Consider the following 24,653-nt stretch of genomic DNA (forward strand, 5'->3'; position numbering starts at 1 on the left):
GCTATTTCTGCTCTCATGTTGGTATGGTTTGACTGAGACGTTTCCAGAAAGTGCCATTTCTAGGATCCTGTTACACGAATTTAAGAAGCTCTCTCAAGGCTCTTGGTGACTTTTGGTTCTTCTTGACCCATATCTGGCAGGGTCAGGATATGTTTGCATATTCTGCTCTTCTGCCTGGGATCTCCCTCTCTCTCTCTCCTCTCTGCTTGCCTTCAAGAAGTCAGTTCCTCTGTGAAGCCTCCCCTGACCTACTCCACCTTTGTATTCCATGTCATTTTATATATAGCTTTATTTAAACACACACACACACACACACACACACACACACACACACACACACACACACAACAAAAAAAAAACCCACATCGTATTTAGACCCTCGCAAGAATTGTCTCTTTCACTTTTCTATGCTTAGCTGTGGGTTTTTAAATTAGATATATACTTGTTTATATATCTGGTATGTGATCATGCCAGATGAGATATTCACTTGTTTTAGTTCTAAAATTTGTCCATTCCAATGGCATGAGGCTATATTCCTTGTATTTGTTTCTATGCATTTCCATGTGAGTTGATTTAGTTTGAGGTACAGCATGAGAAAGGGCTATTTTTCCTTTTAGAATTGAGAACTATGTTGGACATGTAGTCTAGCATTTTTTAAATGCGAGGGATATTGGGCCTGGAGACATTCACCTTAAAGAATTTCTATGGTCAAAGAAGGTTGAAAAACACTGCATAATATATTCCTCCTGGAGCATCCTAATGCAAATCCATATAGTCACATGTGTGTGAGGTCCTGGGTAACTTCTATCATTCTGTAGGGAGAGTATGTAATGTGTTTGTGTAGAGATCAGTTAAAAGGAGCCTATCTGTATCTTCATATTAAATCAAGGGAGAGAGTGCAATGGTGAAAGCTGGCTCTGTTTCTTAATGCCAGAACAATTAAATAATTTCATTTTACCTGTGGTAAATGTATATTTGTATCAAATCATATTTATTCTGTGAATTTTGCTTTGGTGTGGTTGATAACTTAATTCATTGTCTTGTAATTGCAATTTGATGTAGCTACAACTAGACGTTAATGTTGCTTTGCTTTTTAGCAGAAGCCTAAGGTTAAAAATAAATCTATACTTTTCAAATTATCTGATGAGAGAGATTGTCTGAACATTTATGGAGCAGTTCAGCAACAATTCCTCCAGTTCATAGATGGACTGGGGTATTTTCTTCTCTAGAATAGTCAACAAGCCAAAAAATATAAACTTTTTCTCAAATATAGTCTAAGGATTATGATTTCACATTCTATAGACTTCGTGGAGAGAGAGACATTTCAGTGAAAGTAAAATGCTTTTTCAAATATCCAGATTGCGATTTAATCTAAGACCTTTTGCAAACTTTGAATTATCCTAAATTCAGAATGTGCCAGCGAACTCTCAAAGCTGGTATCACTGTGGGCACCCCACCCTCTAGGCTTCTCTCCCTACATTTCTATTATTTTTCCTTTTATGACTTTGGGGCACTACTTCTCGTTTAAAAGCCTGTGAAAATGGATCTGACTCCACGCAGTGCTTAAGACATAGGCAATGATTATGTTATGCTTGGATCCTTTTATGAAGTCTACCATTTACATGCAAACGATTGCACAGTAACCTAGAGGGACCAGTGGTCTACACTAGCCTAGCAATTCTTCAGACTCTCATACTGATTTTATCCATTGGCCCCACTGCGTAAGCCTAGTGTGCTGTACCCTATCCCCACTTTACTGCAAGTTGAGGAGCAAGTCGTATTTAAAGCATGATATACCTATTACCACATCTGTCTAGTGCTGAATTGGGCAATAATACCTGAAAATTCCATTGCTTCTGTTTGTTAGTGAGGTAAAGCATGGGAAAGATGGTTGTTAACTATGGAAGCAACCAATTTCTTAGGGGTCATTGTTATTACTGTAATCAAAATTTTATATAAAATAGCAAAGTACTTTTTTATCATAAAAAGGATACAGACTGTAGCACTTGCTGTGTCTTTCTTACACATTGATTAATTGCCAGTCATTCCCAAATACTTAGCAATCAATCTGCCGCCAATCTAAGTGTGAAGCATCCTCAGATACGCTTACGATATTGATGTGTTGCTCATCTCTGGAACTTCCTCTCACTCTTTGGTTTTTAAAATGGCAGGATGTCAAGGTGTATGGCAAAGGAAACCCCACGAAAGTGGTAGCTGTAGACTGTGGGATAAAGAACAATGTAATCCGCCTACTTGTAAAGGTAAGTAAATCATTTCATCTCAAGGGTAAGGATTTATAATATTGATCCTTTAGTGTTAAGCTGATTTCCTCTATCTGTCTCAGAGAAAGCTTGTACATTCTTCTAGAATGCCAGGGAAACTGCTCTCTTCTTGTTGCCTTTGATCTACAAAATGATACACTTATCCCTGTTAAAATGAGAGAAGTGGAACATGTTTAAAAAAAAAAAAGATCTCGAAGGACACAAAAACAGAGAAGAAAATGATGACTGTTCTTATCGCTTATTAGCTGACATTCCGAGACATACCATGTTCACATTCTTGGGGTTTAGAGATAAAAAAACAACAACAAAAAACTAGACTCAGTTGGAGAACTTCTCTATTGGGCTGTATTTATTATGCACCACATGTTGGCAGAGGTCATGCCCTGATACAGTGCAAACTTTCATGCTGTGTTACATCAACTCTTGGACAACCATTAATATTGAACCTTAAAAATCCCTTAGGAGACTTTAACTCTTATTACAGTGCTTCTTACAGACTTGTTTTTGTTGGGATTTCTCCTTCTCCACCTTCTTTTCCTAATCTCTGTTTCTGCCTCTCTGGGTTAGTCTCCGTCTCTGATGCGCACACACACATACACACAAACACACACACACAGATATATTTGCATAATATCAAATTAGCTTTTGTATAGTAGAATTCTTCAATTCTTTGTTAGAGAATATCAGAAGTGTCCAAATCATGATTTCAAATTCTGGTCAAGTTTAGTAACAAAAATGTGCATGGACTCTTCAGCAGCAGATGCTGTGGATGGTCTGTCCATATCTCCCTCTTCGTTCAACATTTTGCCTGACTTCCAATTGCAAGTGTCTGCATTTCATTGACTGAGGGCTCTCTTTGGTTGGATGGAGACTGCTGGCATGCCGAGTGCCATAGAATTAATGATCTTGCTGCAGCCCCAACCAATGACTAGAGAGGGTCATTGTGTAAATATCCCAGCTCCTTTGCTCCATAGCTGGGCTGTCTTCAAGATGGATATTCTACACTGGCACCCAGAGTTCCTTGGTGGGCTGAAGCTCTGGTTGTCCATATGGTAACTGCTTGAGAATGCATACTTGATTGGAATGCCTCCCGGTGTCATTTTCTGTTGGTATTTCTTGGAAACATTTCAAAATAAACTTCTTCTTCTTTTTTTTTTTTTTCAAATCCTTGTCTCAGGAAATGTGTCTACGAAACCTTCAAAGATATCTTCTTATTTATACTTATGTAGAAAAGTTCTAACTGTTCAATCAGAATATAAATATAGGTAATATGACAAAACCCATGAAAGAAGGCTGATTAAAATTTGATCAGACAAAAAAAGGCAAAATTGAAAAAGGTGGAAGGTGAGCCATCTTAAGTTTTGCAGAAAATCAATTTACCATTTATTGCACCTCTTTCTCCCATAATTCTAGGTAAGATAACCTGTATCCCTGGGTGCCCAAGCATGAAGCTTTTAGGTTCTATTTTTTCAGGATCACATTTTTAATAGTGTTTTTTTTTTCTCCACTTTTTATTGACCATTGGCTCCATTTACATCACACAAAAACAGTGATGTTTTTGTCCGTCTCTATTAAGCTTTATTTATTTGAATCACATGCTATTTTTTTCTTTCCTTGTAAGGAATGGTTAGTCAAGAGAAGGTCTAGTGAAATTACACTTTGGCAAAAAAAAACAAAACAAACACCCACGTTATTAAATTCTGATCATTCTTGTTTTTCCTTTCTAGCGAGGAGCTGAAGTGCATTTAGTTCCCTGGAATCATGATTTCACCAAGATGGAGTATGATGGGCTTTTAATTGCCGGAGGACCTGGGAACCCAGCTCTTGCACAACCACTAATTCAGAATGTGAAAAAGGTGCAGTAAACCTGGGGGTAGTGTGTATCTGTGTGCAAAGTGGAGGGAAGTCTGGTCTATTACGGCTCTCAGCTGCAATATATTTTATTTATTCAGAAATTTTTTATTACTCCTACTTGTGACCTCAGAGGTAATGTCAGCACAGATCTGTATTAGGGCGAACCAATGAGGAAAAAGAGCCTTTTTTAAGATAAAGAAATTGGGATTGTGTCCTTGAGTTCAGAGAACAGGAGCCTAATCTCCAAATGTGTCATTCCTTACAATCATGAAATGACAATTTATGTTCCTCACCATGACCTTGGGACCTATCACACACTCAAGTTTCTAAAGAAATACTAAATTAGATTTATTTTAATCTGTATGTTAAGTACATTTTATTGAGTTCTAATGCTATAAATTTGTCAATCATGTTCTGATTTATAATCTAACTTTTTATTCAATGGTCATTCTCTTTACCTTGTTAATTAAGGGGAAAAAAAGGATGCTTCCTTTTTATTCCTTGAGAGTCACTTTTTTGGGACTGTACTTCTGGGTTAATAAAAATTCTTCCTGATTTAGATTTTGGAGAGTGACCGCAAGGAGCCATTGTTTGGAATCAGTACAGGAAATTTAATCATAGGATTAGCTGCTGGTGCCAAATCCTACAAGATGCCCATGGCTAACAGGTAAGGCAGTTGCACTTTGTTTACAGTTAGACTAGCTGTGAATACTATTAGTAACTAAATCCAAAAGACTTAGAGACCTTCCATGCCACTTTCTTCAGAATAAATAGATAACCATATATGGTTCACAGTTGTCCGACTACCTGATACCACTTTCATTGCATTTGTGAAAGGCAGCCTTCTCTAACAATAACTTTGCTTAGTTTAAAGTTATTTTCCTTCCCTCGGCATAAATTGAGGTCATAATACTCAATCAAATGGCATTCAAAGGGAAACTGTTCTGATTTTAAACTTGATTTCAGAGCACTGATAACGTTGTAAGGCTGGGTGACTTAAGAACCAAGAAATCTTCAAATCCTCTAGGTTTTACTTTCTTACCCCAACGATGTTAACCTATTGAACATGGAGCTTTCCCTCACGGACCACCTTCCACAGGAAATATAATTCAGATTGATTCCAGACGGAGTAGTTTCTCTTTATTATCTCCTGTGAACTCTCATCTGTCTTTACAATTACTGTGGCTCCTTAAAATAAGTTGCTTACATTTGTCAGTCTCTGTTAAACTGGTAGGCAACTCTTAACTTCTTCGTATGAATGCAATTCTCCCTTTCCCCAAACTGATTACAGAAGTTTAATAGATATGATATTTAACACACAACGAAGCTTCCCGAATTTATTTTTGTTGCTAAAATTATTGGGATTAACAATCTGTGATTTTTCTTACTAAGCAATTGAATCTTTTGAATTGTAATAGTCTTTTCTTGTTTGCTACTTTACAATGAATGTGTTTATACTATCTTCCTCACTTTTCCTTCTCCTTCTTCCTTTTTTCTCCAGAGGGCAGAATCAGCCTGTTTTGAACGTGACAAACAGACAGGCTTTCATTACCGCTCAGAATCATGGCTATGCCCTGGAAAACACCCTTCCTGCTGGCTGGAAGCCACTTTTTACAAATGTCAACGATCAAACCAATGAGGTAAGTTGGGGATGAGACATGCAGGGCTTTTAATACTCTGCTATACAGATACCTTTCTCTTGTTTATGTGAGCTATTTGTGGGGTGTGGGGGGGTGTGAGGAAGAACTCTACTTATAGGAATTCATAGCCCTCTGCTTTTCCAAAAGTAATTTCTCTGTCTTATTTTCTCATCAGTTGACTCATTAAGATCCATTCTTTGGGTGGTTAATCAATGACTGTCTTGCACATTCATTGTTAATGGGGCATTGGTAGAGATCTGTTGAAACTACGCTTGTGAGTCTCTGGGACTAAGCACATGAAGTAGCCTTTGAGAAGACCCCTGGAGAAGCATTTAGGAGCTGAAGATGAGAAGAGGATTTGGGAGTATTCTGAACAGAGCTTTCAGGGGTTCCAAAGGCTATAAACCAAATCAGTTGTTTTTATTAAGGGAACCACATTTGGTTGAATCTTTGTTGGATTATTTTTATTAGCACTTTTAGTTTTTCTAATGTTCTTAAGCATTTACCTCAGTTTTTTGATTTGAATAATACATAGCCTTGTTGGCATCCATTGTTTCAGAAGACATTTCTCCCATTTCTCATTCCTTAGGGGATTATGCATGAAAGCAAACCCTTTTTCGGTGTGCAGTTCCACCCCGAGGTCAGCCCAGGGCCAACGGACACTGAGGTATGTTAGAAAGATGAGGCCTGTTGTAGAATTAAGTCTTAAACTTAGAAATGCATTTATGTGAAAAATCAAGAAACCAAAATAATCACCTTAGATGATGTTGTTATAGAACATTCTCAAGAAGGGTGTTGTGATAATACGCTCATTGTATCAAAATTTCCCCATAAATATCATGGAGGAAGTGCCTGTCTTTTTTTTTTTTAAATTTAAAGTGGGGAATCCCTTAAGAAACCTGATGCAATGCTATTTTTATTTAAATTATTATCATTCTGATATATTTAGTTCTAAAATTTACAATTGTTATCCTATGCAAATGAATTTCCCCTTGCTCTCTTATTCTCATAACTGAAATGAAATTTTAATCTCCCATCTGTGACTTCACAAAATCTCTATGGCAACTGGTTGTGTAGCCATATAGGGAGAATAACCAGCAGCAGGAGAAGGAAGGAGGGCAGCAGTGTTAGGGAGGGGAGAGGGCATCTACCAATATGCATATGAGTTGGATGGCTTAAGAAAAGAACCATGAAGAATTCTTAGAGATGTTTTGTTTGTAATTTAAATATCTCTACTTTTATTGTGTGAGCTTTTGGTTCAATGTTCAAGGACATCTTTGCAAAACAAGATCTTGCAGTGATGCTCAGAAAAGTCTGGGAAGTGTGGGGTGACTGCGTCTCTAACACCCCAGGGCCTCCAATAGTAATGCTGACAATTCTTCCCTGTTAGCAGATACTCTCAGAAAAGACATCTAGGCAAAATGAGGGAGAAAATAAAAGTTTTCTGTCTGTAAACTCTGCTACCTTATCTAGTCTACTACTAATTGTGTTTTCAGATTTGTGGGTTTTTTTCCTTGTTTTATTATAGTTAATAAATAATGGCTCTTGATAGCCAAAGTCAATATAGCATTACTTACCCACAATAAAACTCGTAAGTTAAAGTGACATATGCACACATATTGTCTAATGCATGATACTTCTTTAAGCATTTGAAATATAAATATTGCCTATGCTAGTACTTCAAATTAGGAACATTGAAATCAAGATATGTAATATCCAGTGTCACTTAATCCTTATTTTTATCCTGCCAAATAGTTGCAAAATGAATATTTTTGTTGAAATTTCTTATGTCTGTTGCAAAAATAAAAGCCAATTTATTGGTAAAGTTTAAGAATAATCTTTAGAGATATTTTTAGAGCTAATAGAAATTTTAAAAATCCAGTTATTTCCAACTTTAGGGAGCATAAGAAATATAGCATAAGTAATTATAGCCAGAATTTTACTTAGAAGAAGAAAATGATTCATCATTAGGAGGCTGCAAACTTGATATTCTCCGAAGGCATTATCTGAATTGTTCATTGTCTGCTGAAAATTTTTTAAATGGGACGTCACATGAGCAGCTAGAAGTGTTTATTTGACCTAATTTCTATAATAAATATATAGTTTTGCCAGAATTGGCAAACAAACAAACAAAAACAAATATTGCATAGAAATACTTATCCTAAAAATTGTTTATCTAAAGTTCAAATTTAAGTAAGAATACTGTTTTTTATCTGGCAACCCTGCGAGTTTTGAAGCTTCTAACTGGTTGGTTACATTTTTTTTCTAGTATCTGTTTGATTCATTTTTCTCACTGATAAAGAAGGGGAAAGGAACCACTGTTACATCGGTTCTACCAAAGCCAGCCCTAGTTGCATCTCGGATTGAGGTCAGTATGTGTGGGCTTATTTTTGGTTTATGTATTTTGGATTTTCTCTACCATGTAATGATATATTTAGGTTAATATGTAAACTTTTCCAATGTTTATGAAAGATGATTGGTATTATTGTAATCTCCCATCATTTTAGCATCTAACTATTTGGTCTGTTCTTGATTATGTTCTTGGGCATTTTCATGTTTAGAATTAAAGTCACATCTTTTAAAGTTTAATTCTTCTAGGATGTTTGTAATAAAATAACGTAGTAAACAAAAGGGGTTAATTTAGCTTAGAATTGGATACATTTTTCATTACTCAATAAACCATAGCTTTACATATGCTTGTGATACATAGTTCAGACTACAGAATTGTTATAGGTGATATACTTTTTTTTTGTTTTTAAAAGGTTTATTACTCAATATCATGACTTGAATATTATTTACCTTTAGAAAGCAAATAGATAAGAATTAATATATTATAAGACTTGAACTCTTATCTGTTTGAAAATGTACATTAATATAAGATCTCTACCCATTTCTTTCATAGTTAAACCACATACCCACACATTATTATGCAAAATTTAGAGATATATATATGTATTTAGATTACAAACAAAAATAATTGATTTATATGTTTACATGAAATAATTTAAGTTAGATAGTTTAATGATTTCCATGACAACCCTTTATTTTTTTTTTTTTGAGATGAAAGGATTGGCCGTAATCTAGCCTCTCAATATGGAGTCAAAGTGTGGGTTCTTGGTAGTGAAAGAAGCCACATAATGTATAGCATTTTCTCAGACTATCAACTTATGGTCTTCAGATGCTTTTCTTTTCTTTTTTTAAATGGTGAAGGAAATGTATAATTTGGTATTTCAGTGACTTGCATATAGTAGGTGCCCAATAAATATTTTGTTGAAGCAAATCAAGTTTCCAGCCATTGCCTCTTGCAGTGACCAAGAACATCTTTCTCCTCTGAAGGGCTTGGCAGTTTAGGAAGACCCAGAGGCTTGTTTGTTTTTGTGCCAATCCTTTGTTCAGAACAAACCTATGAAATATTGAATGTAATACACAATTAAATTTTGGGAGATTTTTATCTAAAAATATACATATATGTACACACATGAGTGCCTATTTCCTCATCTTAATAATAAAATCAATGTTTTTTTAAAAATTGCTTGCAGGTTTCCAAAGTCCTTATCCTGGGATCGGGAGGTCTGTCCATTGGTCAGGCAGGTGAATTTGATTACTCAGGATCGCAAGCTGTAAAAGCCATGAAGGTGAGAGAATATGATCTTTGCTAGAATTTATATACACCCTTTAATGAGTCTAATTAGTATTGCATAATTTAGATTTATGACACTACCTCTTTTCAAAGTCACTATAATTAATTTCCTTACCTAACCCTTACACATCTTTTATTAAAGGAAGTTTGATCACAGACAAGATATTTACTTTCTCCAATGTGCACACCTATACATTAATTTAGATTGATCTTCAAAATTATCTACATTATCTCCTATTTATAATGAAAACATAGAAAGCCACACTTATAGATGTTTCTCATTTCTTTTGAGGTAGTGAGCTTTTTGTCTTTTGTGTGAATTTAGGCATCCTTGGTGCTCTAAAAGTACTTTGGATGTTCTTTGGATGCTTCAGGCATTTCTGTGGTTGAAATGGGAAGATCCAGTTGGAGAAGCAGTGCCTTTTGTTCAAGCTCTAGAAGTTATTATCTGTCATTAGAGAACCCAGTTGTCCCACCTGTGACTTGGAATGGATGACCTACCAGGATGGTGTGGTTGCATTTTCAAGTGGAAAAGAGGATTTGATACCCAAGTTGGGAAGAACATTCTCCCTATTTCCTCAAAGTCTCTTGAGATCTTCCCAATTCTTACCTAGTAAATAAAACTAGAAAAATTACACTGTACATGAAAGGTATTTCTATTAAAGAGCTAACTAAGCTTCTTTTTGGTGTCCTTATTTCCCTGGATAGTCCCCATTTGGGTGCTCATCAGGCCATCCGGAGGCACTGTGAGCTCTCTGTGACCTTGCCTTAGGCTTTGCAGTGTGAAGCCATTTACCAGAGTCCTGGCTAGGAGAGAAGGACATAGGGAAGGCAGCAGGAGACTCAGACAACAAACATGGGGAATAGTTGGCTTTTTAAAAATTTACTTTTTATTTTATTTAATATTCTGTATACAGAGATTTTCACTTGACAGATGCCTGATAAAAATGTAGAACATAGCCCCCAATTACCTTAATCTTCTTCCCATTTGTTTTCAATACTCTCCTCCATACACATATGGATGTTCATACATATGCACACATGTTTTCCATGTATATTTTAAAAGGATACTTTATTGTATTATGATTCAATTAATCTTTAGATAGATAGTGGATGTCCAATGGTTTAGATTGATTAGAACACAATCCAAGTGTGTTCTGGATTTAGAACACATTTTACTAGAAAACTTTTTTTAAGCCTATTTGGTAGTTTTATGAATAACTAATATTTTCATGGCTTGTATTTTTTATGTGCTTTAACATCCATAATGTGAAGTTATTTAAATAATAAAAATTATTATATATTGTATTATGATTAATTAGGAAGTTAATAGAGATAAATTTATGAACCAAATATTTTAAAAGAATTAATTTGTGCATGTATTATAGCCAGAACTATATTAGAAAATGATGTAAAATTTATTAAAATTGTTTGAAATTATTCTTAAGTTTTAAAATGAATGCCCATCACATGCACATATGGGACTTTTACTATATAATTTTATTTATAAAAATACCTATATTCATCATATAGTCCATTCAGGAAAATACAAATATATTTAGGCCTGTTGGTATTTTTCTAAAGTAGCAAGACCTTGTACAACTTCTGTCAATGATCTAATCTCAGTTTAGATCCAATTACTTATACTCTAACCCATATTTTTAAATGAAATTGCTTATCTGTATGTATCTATTTAATATTTTGCTAATACACCTGATAATCTTTTTAAAATAATTCCTTAAAATCTTGAGAGATGACTGGTATTGCGGAAGAGCATAGGACTTGAATCATGAGTTGAATCAAGTTTTAATTCTGGATCTTTCCAGCTATATGATCTTTGGCAAGTTATTTAACTATTGAATCTCATTGTTTTTATCTGTAAGGTGGAAATTTCTCTTGTAGTCTTGGTATAAAAATCAAGTAAATTAGTAAAAAGTACAACTTTTAAGGCACTATTTGAATTTAAAATAGCATGAGGTATATTTAATTTTTTATTGAGATTCCCCCCCTAGGATGTGTAGGTCTTTCAAAGATGATTTCTATACTTTTCAGCTGAATATTTTGTTGACTTTTTAGAAGAGTTCAAAATTGATATGCTAATAGGTAAAATAATAAGAACCATCTGGCCATATTTTATAATCGTTATTTTTGCTAAGTTTCACGCTCATCCTGGTTTGTAAAGTTATTATTCTTAGTAGCCTACATGAACAATTATTTTGGTGGTCTCTCCAGATGTCAAGAATGAGATAGGCTATGAATACCTTCAGACACACACATACATTTTTATTTTATTTTGCCATATGGTCATTTTCTTTTTATATAATATGTATAAACAGTTGTATAATGCTCTTTGTTAAAGCACTACAGCAAGCATGAAAATATAAGGAAAATAGAAGCCAGCAGAAGGCTCTCAGTGCTTCTAGCAAGAAGGAAACACATTACCGTGCATTTTAAATGTGCACCAATGTTCTCCGACAAACATTAGAAAGGGAAGCAGCTTTGATGTTGCCTCCAGTTCCATTTTATAGTTTACTCATTAAAATTTTTTGGAATATTGTGTTCTTTTAAGGTCGATTGAACTGTAAAGTTCAGTAGTACTCAATGTCGATGATAGGGTCTTGGAAGCTGTGGCTTTAAGCAAAACAATGTATAACGAAACCAATTTTACCATAAGCTAAATGATATAAACAAGAGTTAAGTTCCTATGGAATTTTTCTGGCCACCAAAATTATCACCAAACTTATAAATAAAGATCCTGAATACTTCTAATATTAAACATTGAAATAAATGTGAGTTATACAGACATTTAAGAAAGATGAATGAAAACAAGTAAGAGGATTATTTTCCAATCCTCTGTCCACTTCAGAGTCTTGGGTGGCTAGAGCCTCTCTCAGCAGCTCAGGGTACAGACAGGACCCACCCTGGATAGGAGGACCTTCCATTGAAGGGTGAAATCACATCCACACACACTCAAACTGGAATCATTTAGACCCGCCAGTTCATCTCACTGTACATCTTTGGGATGTAGAAGGAATCTGGAGCACCTGGAGAAAACCCATGCAGACATGGAAAAACCTGCAAAATCCACACAGACAGTGGCCCCATCCAGGAATTGACCCCCCCATTAATGTTATAACAAAATGACTTGAACAAAACCACATTATTTGGGGACCTGCTGTATTTGTGGATGTCTGGTCAAACTCTATAGAAATAATTTTCAGCTTTGCTTGTAGCTTCAGTGGCAAGAAATTCAGAATGATCTTTATGAGGAGGCAATTCTTTTTGGATAGTTTTATTTTCACTCAATTTCTTCCTTCCTTTCACCAAATGTTTGTTTCTCTCTAACTTCCATTCACTCACTCATTCATTCATTCATTCATTCATTACCTAACCCACTACCTAATCTATTCATTACCTAATAATGCCCTTAATTGAAATATGGCCATTCTCTTCTTTAGACCATGTATTCAGATTCTGGATCCTTTTGTTTCAGGAAGAAAATGTCAGAACTGTCCTGATGAACCCAAACATTGCATCCGTACAGACCAACGAAGTGGGCTTAAAACAAGCAGATAGTGTCTACTTTCTCCCCATCACCCCCCAGTTTGTCACAGAGGTCATCAAGGCGGAACGGCCAGATGGGTTAATTCTGGGCATGGGTGGCCAGACAGCTCTGAACTGTGGTGAGTTCTTTTAAGTTTAATTGTAGAATTTGGGTACACGCACTTATGTGTAATATTTTTTTGCTTGATTTGACTTAACAATTTATAAAGATTTCCTCTAATGTGTGACGAAGCAGCAAATAGCCACCTGAAAATGTCATATAATGAATAGGACATCAGAGGAACAAAAAGAAACCTTTTGCTTTAATGCTCCAGAGTGTCCAAGTAGGTTTCTTGGGTCTCCATCCTCTATCCCAGGATATTGCTGCTCTCTGATACCAGTGATATCCCGAGAACTATTATGAATGAAAAATGAGAATTAACATTGATAAGTGCCTTGCACCCTATGTCTCAGCTATTTCACGTATATCTTCATGATAATCTAGATCCGTCTCTCCACCATCCCTTCATTTATCTGCTGAGTCCAATGCTCTGTCCTCTTTAAAATGCTCCAAACCATTGGAACTAGATTGTGAATGAGGATATCATTAGCTAGTTGGGGTAAGGAGTTGGTGATGTAATTTGTATGACAAATATAAAACACTTAGCTAAAGTTAGCTAGTGAGTTAGTGAAAACAAACAATTTTGATAATTTTTAATCCATATCTCTGGGCTTATTTAAATCTCATAAGAATGGACCTTAGACTGGAAGGAACTATACTAAAATCTCAAGGCTCACTATAATTCTATGATTTTTATTAGTGACAATAATAAAAATCATTTGAAGAAAGTGGTAATATAAGGAACAGTTACATCAGCAGAATATTTTGTTAGAATGTCTTCAGAATTATTAATTCAAATTATTTTTTACCTTAAGTACAATTCTATTTTGTATTGTGGTGGCTTCTTGAAGTTAATTTCAAGATTTAAAAAATGATATTAAAGAAGACATAAGAGTTTAAGATGAAAAAAATAACCGATTGTATTTTATTCTACAGGAGTGGAACTATTTAAGAGAGGTGTGCTCAAGGAGTATGGTGTGAAAGTCCTGGGGACCTCAGTTGAATCCATTATGGCCACAGAAGACAGGCAGCTGTTCTCAGATAAACTAAATGAGATTAATGAAAAGATTGCTCCGAGCTTTGCCGTGGAATCGGTAAGAAACCTTTGTTCTGGAGGGACAAGGCCATTATCTGTTTTGGTTGTAGGGAGAATGTTTATTATGCCTAGAAAGAAAAGTTACAATTATTATACTTGCATATATGTTCTTCCAGAAATGTGTTGGTACCTCAGAAATATTGTTTAGTTAAAAATATATTTTTTAATTGATTTTAGAAAGACAAAGAGAGGGAGAGAGAGATAGAAACATCAATGATGAAAGAGAATCATTGATTGGCTGCCTCCTGCATGCCCACCACTGGGGATCGAGCCTGCGACTCAGGCATGTGCCCTGATGGGAATCGAACCGAGAACTTCTGGGTCACAGGTCAATGCTCAACCACTGAGCCATGCAGGTCCAGCAAGATATTGTGTATTAATTGCAGTATTCAGAGCTCAAATTTTACAGTTAGGTATTACTATTTTATTTTATGAAAAGAGAAGCATGAATCAAGAAAAGTGATTTTATCAATGCCGCTAAATCTCAAATCTCCTGAATTAAAACTAAGCACCATACTAACTTGCAATGCCAAAGTAATTTTTACCTTCTTCCCACAATCAGTGACACATCTTGTATGTGCAGATGACCTGCAAATGGAAAATCATTAAATTTAAATTTTCTTATTAAAATGGAATAAACATTTTAAAATGAGATTATTAAGATAAAAGAGCCATTGGATCTAATTAGTAAGATTTATGACTGAGAAATCCATGGCTTAGATGTTGAAAGAGGACAGATTATATTGCATTTCTATTAACCATTTTCCATCATATCCTGTGTGTATTTTTGGGCCCGGAGAAAAAGTCAGCTTTCTATACATCTGTTTTTGCCCCTGACTTTAGCCTTGATTTCCACATATAGTCAGTGGAGTGGTGGTGCTGAATGTAGTTTTTGATGCAACTTCCCCATTGAAGAAATAGGCAAAGCCTTAGGGATAAGGGGAGTACAGCTGGACTGACTAAATATGGGTCATGCATGTTTCAGAAAAGAATGCTGTCAAGTACGTGCTATGTTACAAAGCTGTCAATCAGGAATAATCCCAGGACAGCTCTGCTGAACATTTGGAAAGCTCCTGCCATCCATTCATTCTTTCATTGCCAGATTTAATTATGTCCTTGCTTCCTCAGGATGAGAAACAGGCATATGGGAAAGGTGTAATTACATTCCCATTGGTAGTGTAATAATATTCCATGACAGAAAAATATAGCCATCATGTGTTGTATTTTGTAAGTTATAAAAAAGAATTCCAAGCTTTTGGGACTGCTCTCTGACTGAACTTGAAAAATGAAAAATTTCTCTATATAATATTCCTAATGGCATATTGCAGTAATACCAAGTTAGTTTCAGCAACAGAAAACCTTGTTTCATTAAAAGATGAAGACTTTTAAGCTGAATCAAAAATTCAATATGGTTTTCATTCTCAAATTAATGCTGGATATTTTAGTTTGGGCCATTGCTTTATGTTTTTTTTTTCTTTTTACTTAACATGCAAAAATAAAATTCACCACAAAGAAATTAAAAAGGGTCTTCACTGTATACTGAAATAATCCTAGAATTTTACCTAAAAATTGTAAAACAACACTTGCTTTTCAGAAGGAGATGAGAGAATAATAGAACATTTCCATGGTCATTCCCTTCAAATAAACTGATCTACTTGAATCGCCAGACTCTCTTGGAATGATTGTTTCTGCTAGTCTGGTCAGTTTTTAAACTCTGAGTTCTTGTTCTTGTTGACAGATTGAGGATGCGTTGAAGGCAGCAGACTCCATTGGCTACCCAGTGATGATCCGCTCTGCCTATGCCCTGGGTGGGTTAGGCTCAGGCATCTGTCCTAATAAGGAGACCTTAGTGGACCTCAGCACAAAGGTATGTATCTTCAAAGACCATCTTAACAATCAAGACACTGATGTGACATGCCCTTTCCATTAGAGAAAGTTATGTAGACAAAAATAACCTTTTTTCTATTTATTAAATCACTGTCGTGTCCTCTAAAAGTGTTGTCCAAAATACAACTCCCTTGAAAAGGAAATGCAGTATAATTATTTATATTGGAACACAGTGTTAAGCCAGATAGTCTTAGGTAAACTGGTGGTGACTCTACATAAAGGTCAATCTTTATTTTCCTGTCTATTGATTTCAGTGTTATTAAGTCAATCCAATTCTACCTTCCTCTGCCTCATAGTCTGTTCCAAAACATCCATAATGCTAAAATATATTTTAGTAGTTAAAAAAACTAGAATATAATGTTCTATTATTTTTTTGAAATATCACATGAATGACATCCACTAAGGGAAACAACACACATTGACTAGTTTAACTTTACCTCAAACTCAGCTGTTTAATGTATATATAGTATAAACACCTCTTAATAACATAATCAAGTTAGCTCTCTGCCAACTAACATACACATACGGGTATAAGCAAAAGTGAAATTTATAACTATCAAAATGACTTTAACATCTTATTGAATACTTATTTTCTTAAGTATTAGAAGGCAAATCTGGAGAAAATTAAGATGTGTCCAAAAGTAAAGTAGAGATGAACACAGAAAACATGCTTTATGAAAGCAGAGTTTTGCCCATACTCAATCCCTCAGAGTACAGCAGAGCCTGGCAGTCCCGGGAGCTTGTTGAATGCATGCATGTGCAGCCAAAGGGCCATGTAACTTACATGACAGTCATGCAAGAGAGTCTTTGTGAAGGCAGTTTTGGGGAGAGCTGAGTAAAGAGCCCAAGCACAGCTTTTAGCTTTATCGTTACTTACTTTTAGAGTGAAACAAAATAAGGCCCTTCAATTGTTGATGATGGGCTTTGAGAAAAAAATAAGTAAAATTAAATATACTCAAATAACTATAATGACAAACTTACATGTCAACAACTTGGATTTATATTTTCTAAAGTTGCCAAATGAACCAAAAGAAGGGAAACATATCTAATATAAATATTTCTTGTTTCCATTCTGGACTTCTGAATCATGTATTTAAAGAAAAAACATGCTTATGGACATATACCATATTTTCCCCTCTAGCATATTAGATATTCTCAATGTTCTTAATGTTAGAAATCTTATTATTAATGCCAATAGTGACAATATTTATTTATGCTCTATTAAAAATATATACTTTTTACAGTATAGAAACCTCTTGAATACTAAATTGTCTAATAATGTTTACTAATGAAGACAATTTTGGACTGGGATACTTTTTATTCATATTCATATTACTCCAAAATAATTAGTAGGCCATTGAATGATTTTCTTTGATGAAAAACCTTGCTTTTCTCTTGAGAATAACTACTGTTATCATTATATCTTAAAGTACCCCTATTCTCTTGAGGTTATAATTAGCACCATAAGAAACTGCATTAACTCATCTGAGTCCCTAAGTCAATGTTTTGTATAAAATCTGAGATTTGAAAGGAAAAAAAAAGAAGTCAAGCCAACAGGTGAATATGATGTAAATTGTCCCTGTGCCCAAATATTTAGTCTACTTCATTAGCATGCAAAAAGCTTTCCCAATTTCACATGCTTTCCTTCCCAGATTTCTTCTTTTAGCAGGCAATTCTAACAACAAATTAATCATTATTAAATTGTTAACGCTGGCTACAGAATTTCCTAACCACTTTGAAAACCTCATCATGGGCAGCTGTGGGGACAGGGTGTTCCAGTTTCAATTGCACATTCTGGAGCCAATGGTGTTGGCTGAGGTCAAAATAATAGTGTTGAGACCCATTATGGACAAACTTACATTGAGTTATTTCATTTTACTGCCTGCTAATAACTTGAAAACAATTTACTTTCCCCAGTTGCTTTCTCTTCTTTTCATTGCCATCACAAATCAACTGTATTAAGAGACAAAGGACATTTCTGTCTTGGATTTCAGCCACTAAATGTCCTGAGGTCAGAGACTGCCTCTTTTATATTTTGAGTTCAGTTCTACCTACCGCTGGGTACTCAGTAAATATGAAATGATGATTATACTAATTCATATCTGTTTAATCAGGCATACATGATATATGACTCAGAGTACTTAAGCACTTAGGCAGTGATTAACCATAATAAGAGTTGCATATGATTCTTCTAATTCCCAAGTTTCATATGCCATCTTGGCTCACTGTTTACAACCATCATCATCGCCTTTCTTCTCCTCATCAACATCAACTAACTTTTATTGTGTATGTCGCTGTACGCAGCACCCTGAGCTATTTTGGAGAAAGCCAGAGTCTTTAGATTTATGTTTCTATATTTATTCACACTTATCACATTTTCTGGTTTCACAGAAGCCTAGCTGCCGAAATAATTTCATTTCCCTCTGCCTGATTGCTCAATTATTTTCCCAAATTAGTTTGATTTAATGTCATATCAGCACTTTGAATGGCAAGCCTCAATAATGTAAATCAAGCATATTCACTGCAGGATGCTATTCCTAGTACCTCACTGATTTTTTGACACATTGTGCCTTCTGGAGAGCAGAGGAGGATGGAGGCTGGGCTTGAGACTTCAGTGCTGACCAGCATTTAGTCCAGGACGTTGAAAATATTCAATATTCATGTTTAAACCAGTGCCTTTTCTTACTCTTTGATACCTTTTGTTACCCATTTTTAGGCCTTTGCTATGACCAACCAGATCCTGGTGGAGAGGTCAGTGACGGGGTGGAAAGAAATTGAATATGAAGTAGTCCGAGATGCTGATGACAATTGTGTCACTGTGTGTAACATGGAAAATGTTGATGCCATGGGCGTTCATACAGGTAGGCAAAGAATCTTTAAGAATTATAGTAATGCCTTCAGCTCATGTGTTCGATAGCCCATAGCAGTCTTTATTAACTTTTTTCCTTTAAGTTACCATTCTTAGCTGACAGTCTAGTGATAAACATTTTTATACATATAGTAAAATTGAAAATACTCTCACATTTTATTTGATCATCACAAAAATCCTATGAAGTAAGGCAGGAATTATTATCCTGATTTCAATCGATGAAGGCATCAAATCTAAGCAATATAATGTGAAGGTGGAATCTATAAGACTTGATGTTGAGAAGTGAATTATTATCCTGATTTCAATTGATGAAGGCATCAAATCTAAGCAATATAATGTGAAGGTGGAATCTATAAGACTTGATGTTGAGAAGTAAGTAGTGATGTTAAGAAGACTTAAAACAGACTGAGGTGTTTGTCCCTAGTGAATGAGAAAATAGCCACAAGTAATAGAAATAGGTTTCTCAGGAAGTAAACTAGTTAGACTAGGGGGCACAGATATTGACTTAGGATTTAGAAATGCTAAATTTAATGTATGGGTGAAACTCACAAGAAGAGGGTTAAGAGTATAGGATTAGCATTCAAGAATGTGATAGAAATAGAGAATTTGATATCAAGTCATTGAAAGTCATTGGTATAAAGGTAATAATTGAAGCTGGAAGCATTTACTAAGCATTCAAGGGTAGAGGTATAGAAAAGAGAATAGGGTCAAGGATGTAACATTTAGATATTATAGGGCAGAAGAAAGAAGAAGGGTTAGTGTGGAACAAAAAGAATAGAGTGATAGGAAGAAAAGCAGGGGAGTACAGTATCAAGTAAGCCAACCTAAGAAAATATTTCATAAATGAGCTTTGGTTTGGGCTGTATAAAATGTTATGAAATGTTAAAAATGAGTTTTTAATATGGCTTTGGATGTTCAAGAGGATAGTTTCAATACAAAATTGGTTATGTGAGCCATATTGAATGGAGTTCTATTGCAATGAATGATAAGCAGAATTGGTAAACTTTCAAGAAGTTTAGTTATGTAAAGAATGAGAGATGGTTCTTGTGGTTATCTAGCAATGTTGAGGGAGGGGCTTCTTGAGCTCCTGGAGATCTGACATGTTTGCAGGCAGAAGGGATGGTGACTACAGATTAAGAGATTAAAGATACAAAGGACTCTGATTGAAGAGGAGTGAGAAAATGGAAAGGAATGAGATATACAAACAGGTGGAGAGCCAGTCTGAGTGAAGGGGAGATGGTATTTTATGGAAGGAAGAACTTGAGAGAGAGATAATTTGAATTAAGTAGATGACTGTAAGACTTGACAGCTAGGTGAGTTTGGGAAAAGTTAGGAGGGTTTCTATAAATGTCAGAATAAACAAGAATCAGAGAAAATAATACCTGATGTGCCTTATATATAAGATAACTCTTTTCCCAACAAACCCTTAGACTGTTCTGTGTCTTGTATCACACACACAAATTAATGAGTGCTGCTTGGATGTGCAGGTGATTCAGTTGTTGTGGCCCCTGCCCAGACACTCTCGAATGCGGAGTTTCAGATGTTGAGACGCACTTCAGTCAACGTCGTTCGCCACTTGGGCATTGTGGGTGAATGCAACATTCAATTTGCCCTTCATCCTACCTCAATGGAGTACTGCATCATTGAAGTGAATGCCAGACTGTCCCGAAGCTCTGCCCTGGCCTCCAAGGCCACTGGGTAAGACCAGAATGCTCGGCCATGGGTTTGCGGATGTTTCACAGAGAGAACTGGAAAACTGGCAGCTACTGAAGACTGTGCTATGTTTACAAACTATAGTCCCTATTTCTGTATGCTGGCTCCAAATCATTTAGGACCCTCAGGACATAGTTATTAATGAGCTTGCTGCCAGATTGAGGCAAATGGTATTGCTAGCTGGCTTTGTTTGCTGGCTAATCACAAACTAATCAAAATCTGGGTGGTCAAAGCAGGCTGGGGAAAAACCTGCTTCTTAATTACACTTTGCAGATGTTGTTAAAAAGTGCAAATTAATCCTTAATTTTAGTTCTCAATTGGCTTTTTCGCGTGTAGCAAATGGTGGACAAATAATATATAGTTCACTTGACTCAAGCGTTCAATATACATTATTTTATTTTAGCAAAAATTCCACAGACCAAACAATATAGGATTTTTCTATAGATAAATGTTGCCACCAAATAAATTTTCCATCCACATAACAACTGCTGACAAGCATTATTGGGGGGGGGGATTAATTAATACCCTTTATTACTATTTTTTATGCATCTGGCACTTAAATTATATGGCATGTAATGAATAAAATATTTACCTCTAAATAGAAGGCATGTTGCCCTTAGCAAGAGACAGGACACCCGAGTTCTCATTCTGATTCTTCTATTGACTGTGAGACTTGGAACACATTACTTATTATCTTTCTCAGTCTCCTCAGATGGTGGAATTGTACTAAAGAATTCATAAGTAATTCTATAGTTCTATGAATTATTTTCTGAAGTATAGTTATCACACTGACACTCCAGACAAAGCTAGTCCAGTTTTCAGAGTGATAGTTCTGTTGGAAGCCCAAAGTTCAAAGATAATTTGGAGATAGAGCAAGGACCTAAATTTGCAATGCCTACCTTTTCTGACTATTACATAACCCATAGTATCAGCTAACTCTACTGTGTTCTCAGGTGCAGACATGTATATATTTTGAAGATTTTACACAAGTGAGCACTTTATCAAGGCAACTATTTATTTTGGGTTGAAAAGATGAAGGTTGGGAGCTGTAGTACTGCATGTCAGACATAGGGAATGAATTCTTTTGGGACTTCTGCCTCTATACTTTATTGTGACTCACATCCTATATAATAAAAGGCTAATATGCAAATTGACCAAACGGTGGAACAACCAGTTGCTATGATTGCACTGACTGCCAGGGGGCAGACGGTCAATGCAGGCGCTTCCCCCTGGTGGTCAGTGCACACCCACAGAGGGTGCACTGCTCAGCCATAAGCCAGGCTCACGGCTGGTAAGTGCAGTAGCCATGGTGGGAGCCTCTCCCGCCTTCGCTGCAGCACTAAGGATGTCCGACTGCAGGCTTAGGCCCACTCCCTGAGGGCTCCCAGACTGCAAGAGAGTGCAGGCCCGGCTGAGGGACCGCCCCCCCCCCCCCAAGTGCACAAATTTCGTGCACCAGGCCTCTAGTTATTTTGTAAGTGGCTATTCAATGTTCATCCCAAATGGAGAATCATGTGTGTTTTAGATCCTGATGTGGAATAATACCAGAATTTCTAAGAAAGACCAATTTTTGTTTTAGGCTCTTTTTAATACTTATTGCTGAAAGAAAAAAATTGTCTCTTCCTTTACAGATACCCATTGGCATTTATTGCTGCAAAGATTGCCTTAGGAATCCCACTTCCAGAAATCAAGAATGTCGTGTCAGGGAAGACATCAGCCTGCTTTGAACCCAGCCTGGATTACATGGTTACTAAGATTCCTCGCTGGGATCTCGATCGTTTCCATGGAACATCTAGCCGAATTGGTAGCTCCATGAAGAGTGTAGGAGAGGTGAGTCCTTGGTTTATTTCTTTATTTCATTCTTGTTCCCAGTTATTTTGTCTAATTTTTAATATCATTGAAAGTTCTAAGATTGCCTGGATACTGGGTTCATAAGTGAAGGATATAGACTGGAATTTTATTTCCTCCCTAGTGTTTCACTATCTCTCTATTAAAGAGTTAACATTAGGCATTTATTACATGACCATTTAATGGATTCTAAGAACATCTAAGCATTCTAGTATTCTAAGAGTATTCAGAAGGAGAGGCCATATGTGTAGGTATATAATAAATACACATGCATTAAAACACATATTTATATTTATATAACTGAATTGTAATTAATTTATAACTAAGTCAAGACAATAATAATATATAAAATATAACATGGTATACAAAAAGACCAATGAATTGTGCTTAAGAGTTCAACCTTAGTCCCTGAAAATTGTGGCTATCATCTCTGGATCTTACTTTCCATCTAGAAAAGAAGGAAGCGAGAGTGGAAGATCTCTCATGATCCTTCTAGCTCTAAAATTCTAAATTGAGATGAGCACAGTAGAGTATTAAGCCCCTTTTATTAAACCGAAATGTTCCAAGCTTTTAGCACCCTTCAATTTTACATAATGTTCTGTTTTAAATTCTAACTTAAAGTTAGCTTTTGATTCTTCTTCTTTAGAGAAGCAGTGCTCCTTGTGCAGGAAGAAACAAAGGAATTCAGATCCCCACCTCTGAGATTCACTCTCTTGCCACTCCCACCAAGGGTTTATTTCTTTTTGCATCCAGGAGGGTTGGGATAGTAGAGAGAACATGAGCATTGGAACCAGATGAACCTGAGTTTTACTCTTGGCGTTGCCACTTACTAGCTAGTGACACTCATGAGAAACACCGAGCCTCAGGTCCTCCATCTGAAAAATGGGAGATGATAATACTTTGTGAGGCTCTTATAAGGTTTTGGCTTAATACATGTTAAGTGTTTAGTAATAATGTTTAAGGTAGATTCACATCACATTTCTAATAAATGTACTGCATCAGTATTATTATTGTTGTTTATGAGTAGAATTTTTTTTTAAATAAAAGCTGTATGTACAAATCTCAAAATCTATCTCTATCTGCCTGTCTGTTTTACTTTAACTCATCGCTGTCTCTGTATGGTCAATGTAGGAGCTCTTAGTTGTATGTCTAGATATCTAAGCCAGTTAGATTACACAGCAAAAAACTACTTGTGAACTAATGTTCTATTTGGCCTTCATTTTCCCATGATACGGGTTATAGCATAAACTCAGACGAGTCATTTTAGAAACTCAGACTAGTCATGCCACTAATCACAGGAAATATAGCTTAAACCTATCACTAATGCAGGGGAAAAGAAAAAATGACATTTTACTGATCAATCATATTCACATGTGGAAGGCAGACCTATTACTGTTTTGGTTTCCTTAGTTTCCAAGATATTAATGGAAGGTTTTAAAGTAATGACAGATAAGGAACAACTTGACCTTTTAAATGAAAATGTCTTAGTAGTTGTAAAAGACAAGTAGTAGTTTTTCTTCCTTATTGTTGTTTTAAATCTTATTTTTTCTATAATGCTTCAAGCTACACAATAGAATTAGAACTCAAATGCCATGAAAAGTTTTGGTGGTAGTTTGTTCTGCCAAAAAACGCTGTTTTTTAGTTTACATTTTGTGTGAAGTGTCCCTTTTCATAATGTTTAGAGTAAAATTTGTAGGGCAAAGAATATGAGATAATATTATAATGTTTTCATTTAGGGCTTATTATCTGACTTATTGTCAGTTAATTTTAACCTTTGGTTCATGTAGTTCAACTCAAATTAGTGTATACTTCCTGAGGTCTTACTATATGCAGACACTGGGAGGATAAAGCAGTGAGTAAGATAATTATTGTGACACATTAGAACTAGGTTCTTTATCGGGCCAACACTTAAATTTGTAATACTTACAAATGTTATTTAATATTTCAAACATATTTTCTTGATTTGATAGTACCATGAAACATCTTATATCTGGCAGCCTCTCCCAGGTCTAGCTGAGCAAATCTGTGAACATATTGTCTAACTCTTCAAATACCACTATGCCTTGCAAATTGCATATCTGAATCGCACTAAGATTTTATCTATTCCCACTCCTGAGAATCTTCCCTTATTTTTAATTAAATTTGAAGCAGTGTGGAAAG

The 24,653-nt window shown here is 35.6% G+C and overlaps 1 protein-coding gene across 2 annotated transcripts in view; it reads left to right on the forward strand.

Annotated features, from left to right (window-relative positions):
- Positions 1 to 24,653, forward strand: part of CPS1 (carbamoyl-phosphate synthase 1) — a 120,874-nt gene that overhangs the window by 36,783 nt on the left and 59,438 nt on the right. For both annotated transcript variants that reach the window (XM_079782943.1, XM_079782942.1), the window contains exons 8-20: positions 2,172 to 2,261; positions 4,010 to 4,138; positions 4,697 to 4,803; positions 5,638 to 5,776; positions 6,366 to 6,443; positions 8,046 to 8,144; positions 9,316 to 9,411; positions 12,910 to 13,099; positions 14,017 to 14,174; positions 15,915 to 16,043; positions 18,780 to 18,924; positions 20,420 to 20,630; positions 22,277 to 22,475. In XM_079782943.1, coding sequence (XP_079639069.1) covers positions 2,172 to 2,261; positions 4,010 to 4,138; positions 4,697 to 4,803; positions 5,638 to 5,776; positions 6,366 to 6,443; positions 8,046 to 8,144; positions 9,316 to 9,411; positions 12,910 to 13,099; positions 14,017 to 14,174; positions 15,915 to 16,043; positions 18,780 to 18,924; positions 20,420 to 20,630; positions 22,277 to 22,475 — 1,770 coding nt within the window. The remainder of the gene's footprint in view (positions 1 to 2,171; positions 2,262 to 4,009; positions 4,139 to 4,696; positions 4,804 to 5,637; positions 5,777 to 6,365; positions 6,444 to 8,045; positions 8,145 to 9,315; positions 9,412 to 12,909; positions 13,100 to 14,016; positions 14,175 to 15,914; positions 16,044 to 18,779; positions 18,925 to 20,419; positions 20,631 to 22,276; positions 22,476 to 24,653) is intronic.

Source organism: Cnephaeus nilssonii (assembly GCF_951640355.1).
Source record: "Cnephaeus nilssonii genome assembly, chromosome: 10".
Lineage (NCBI taxonomy): Eukaryota > Metazoa > Chordata > Mammalia > Chiroptera > Vespertilionidae > Cnephaeus > Cnephaeus nilssonii.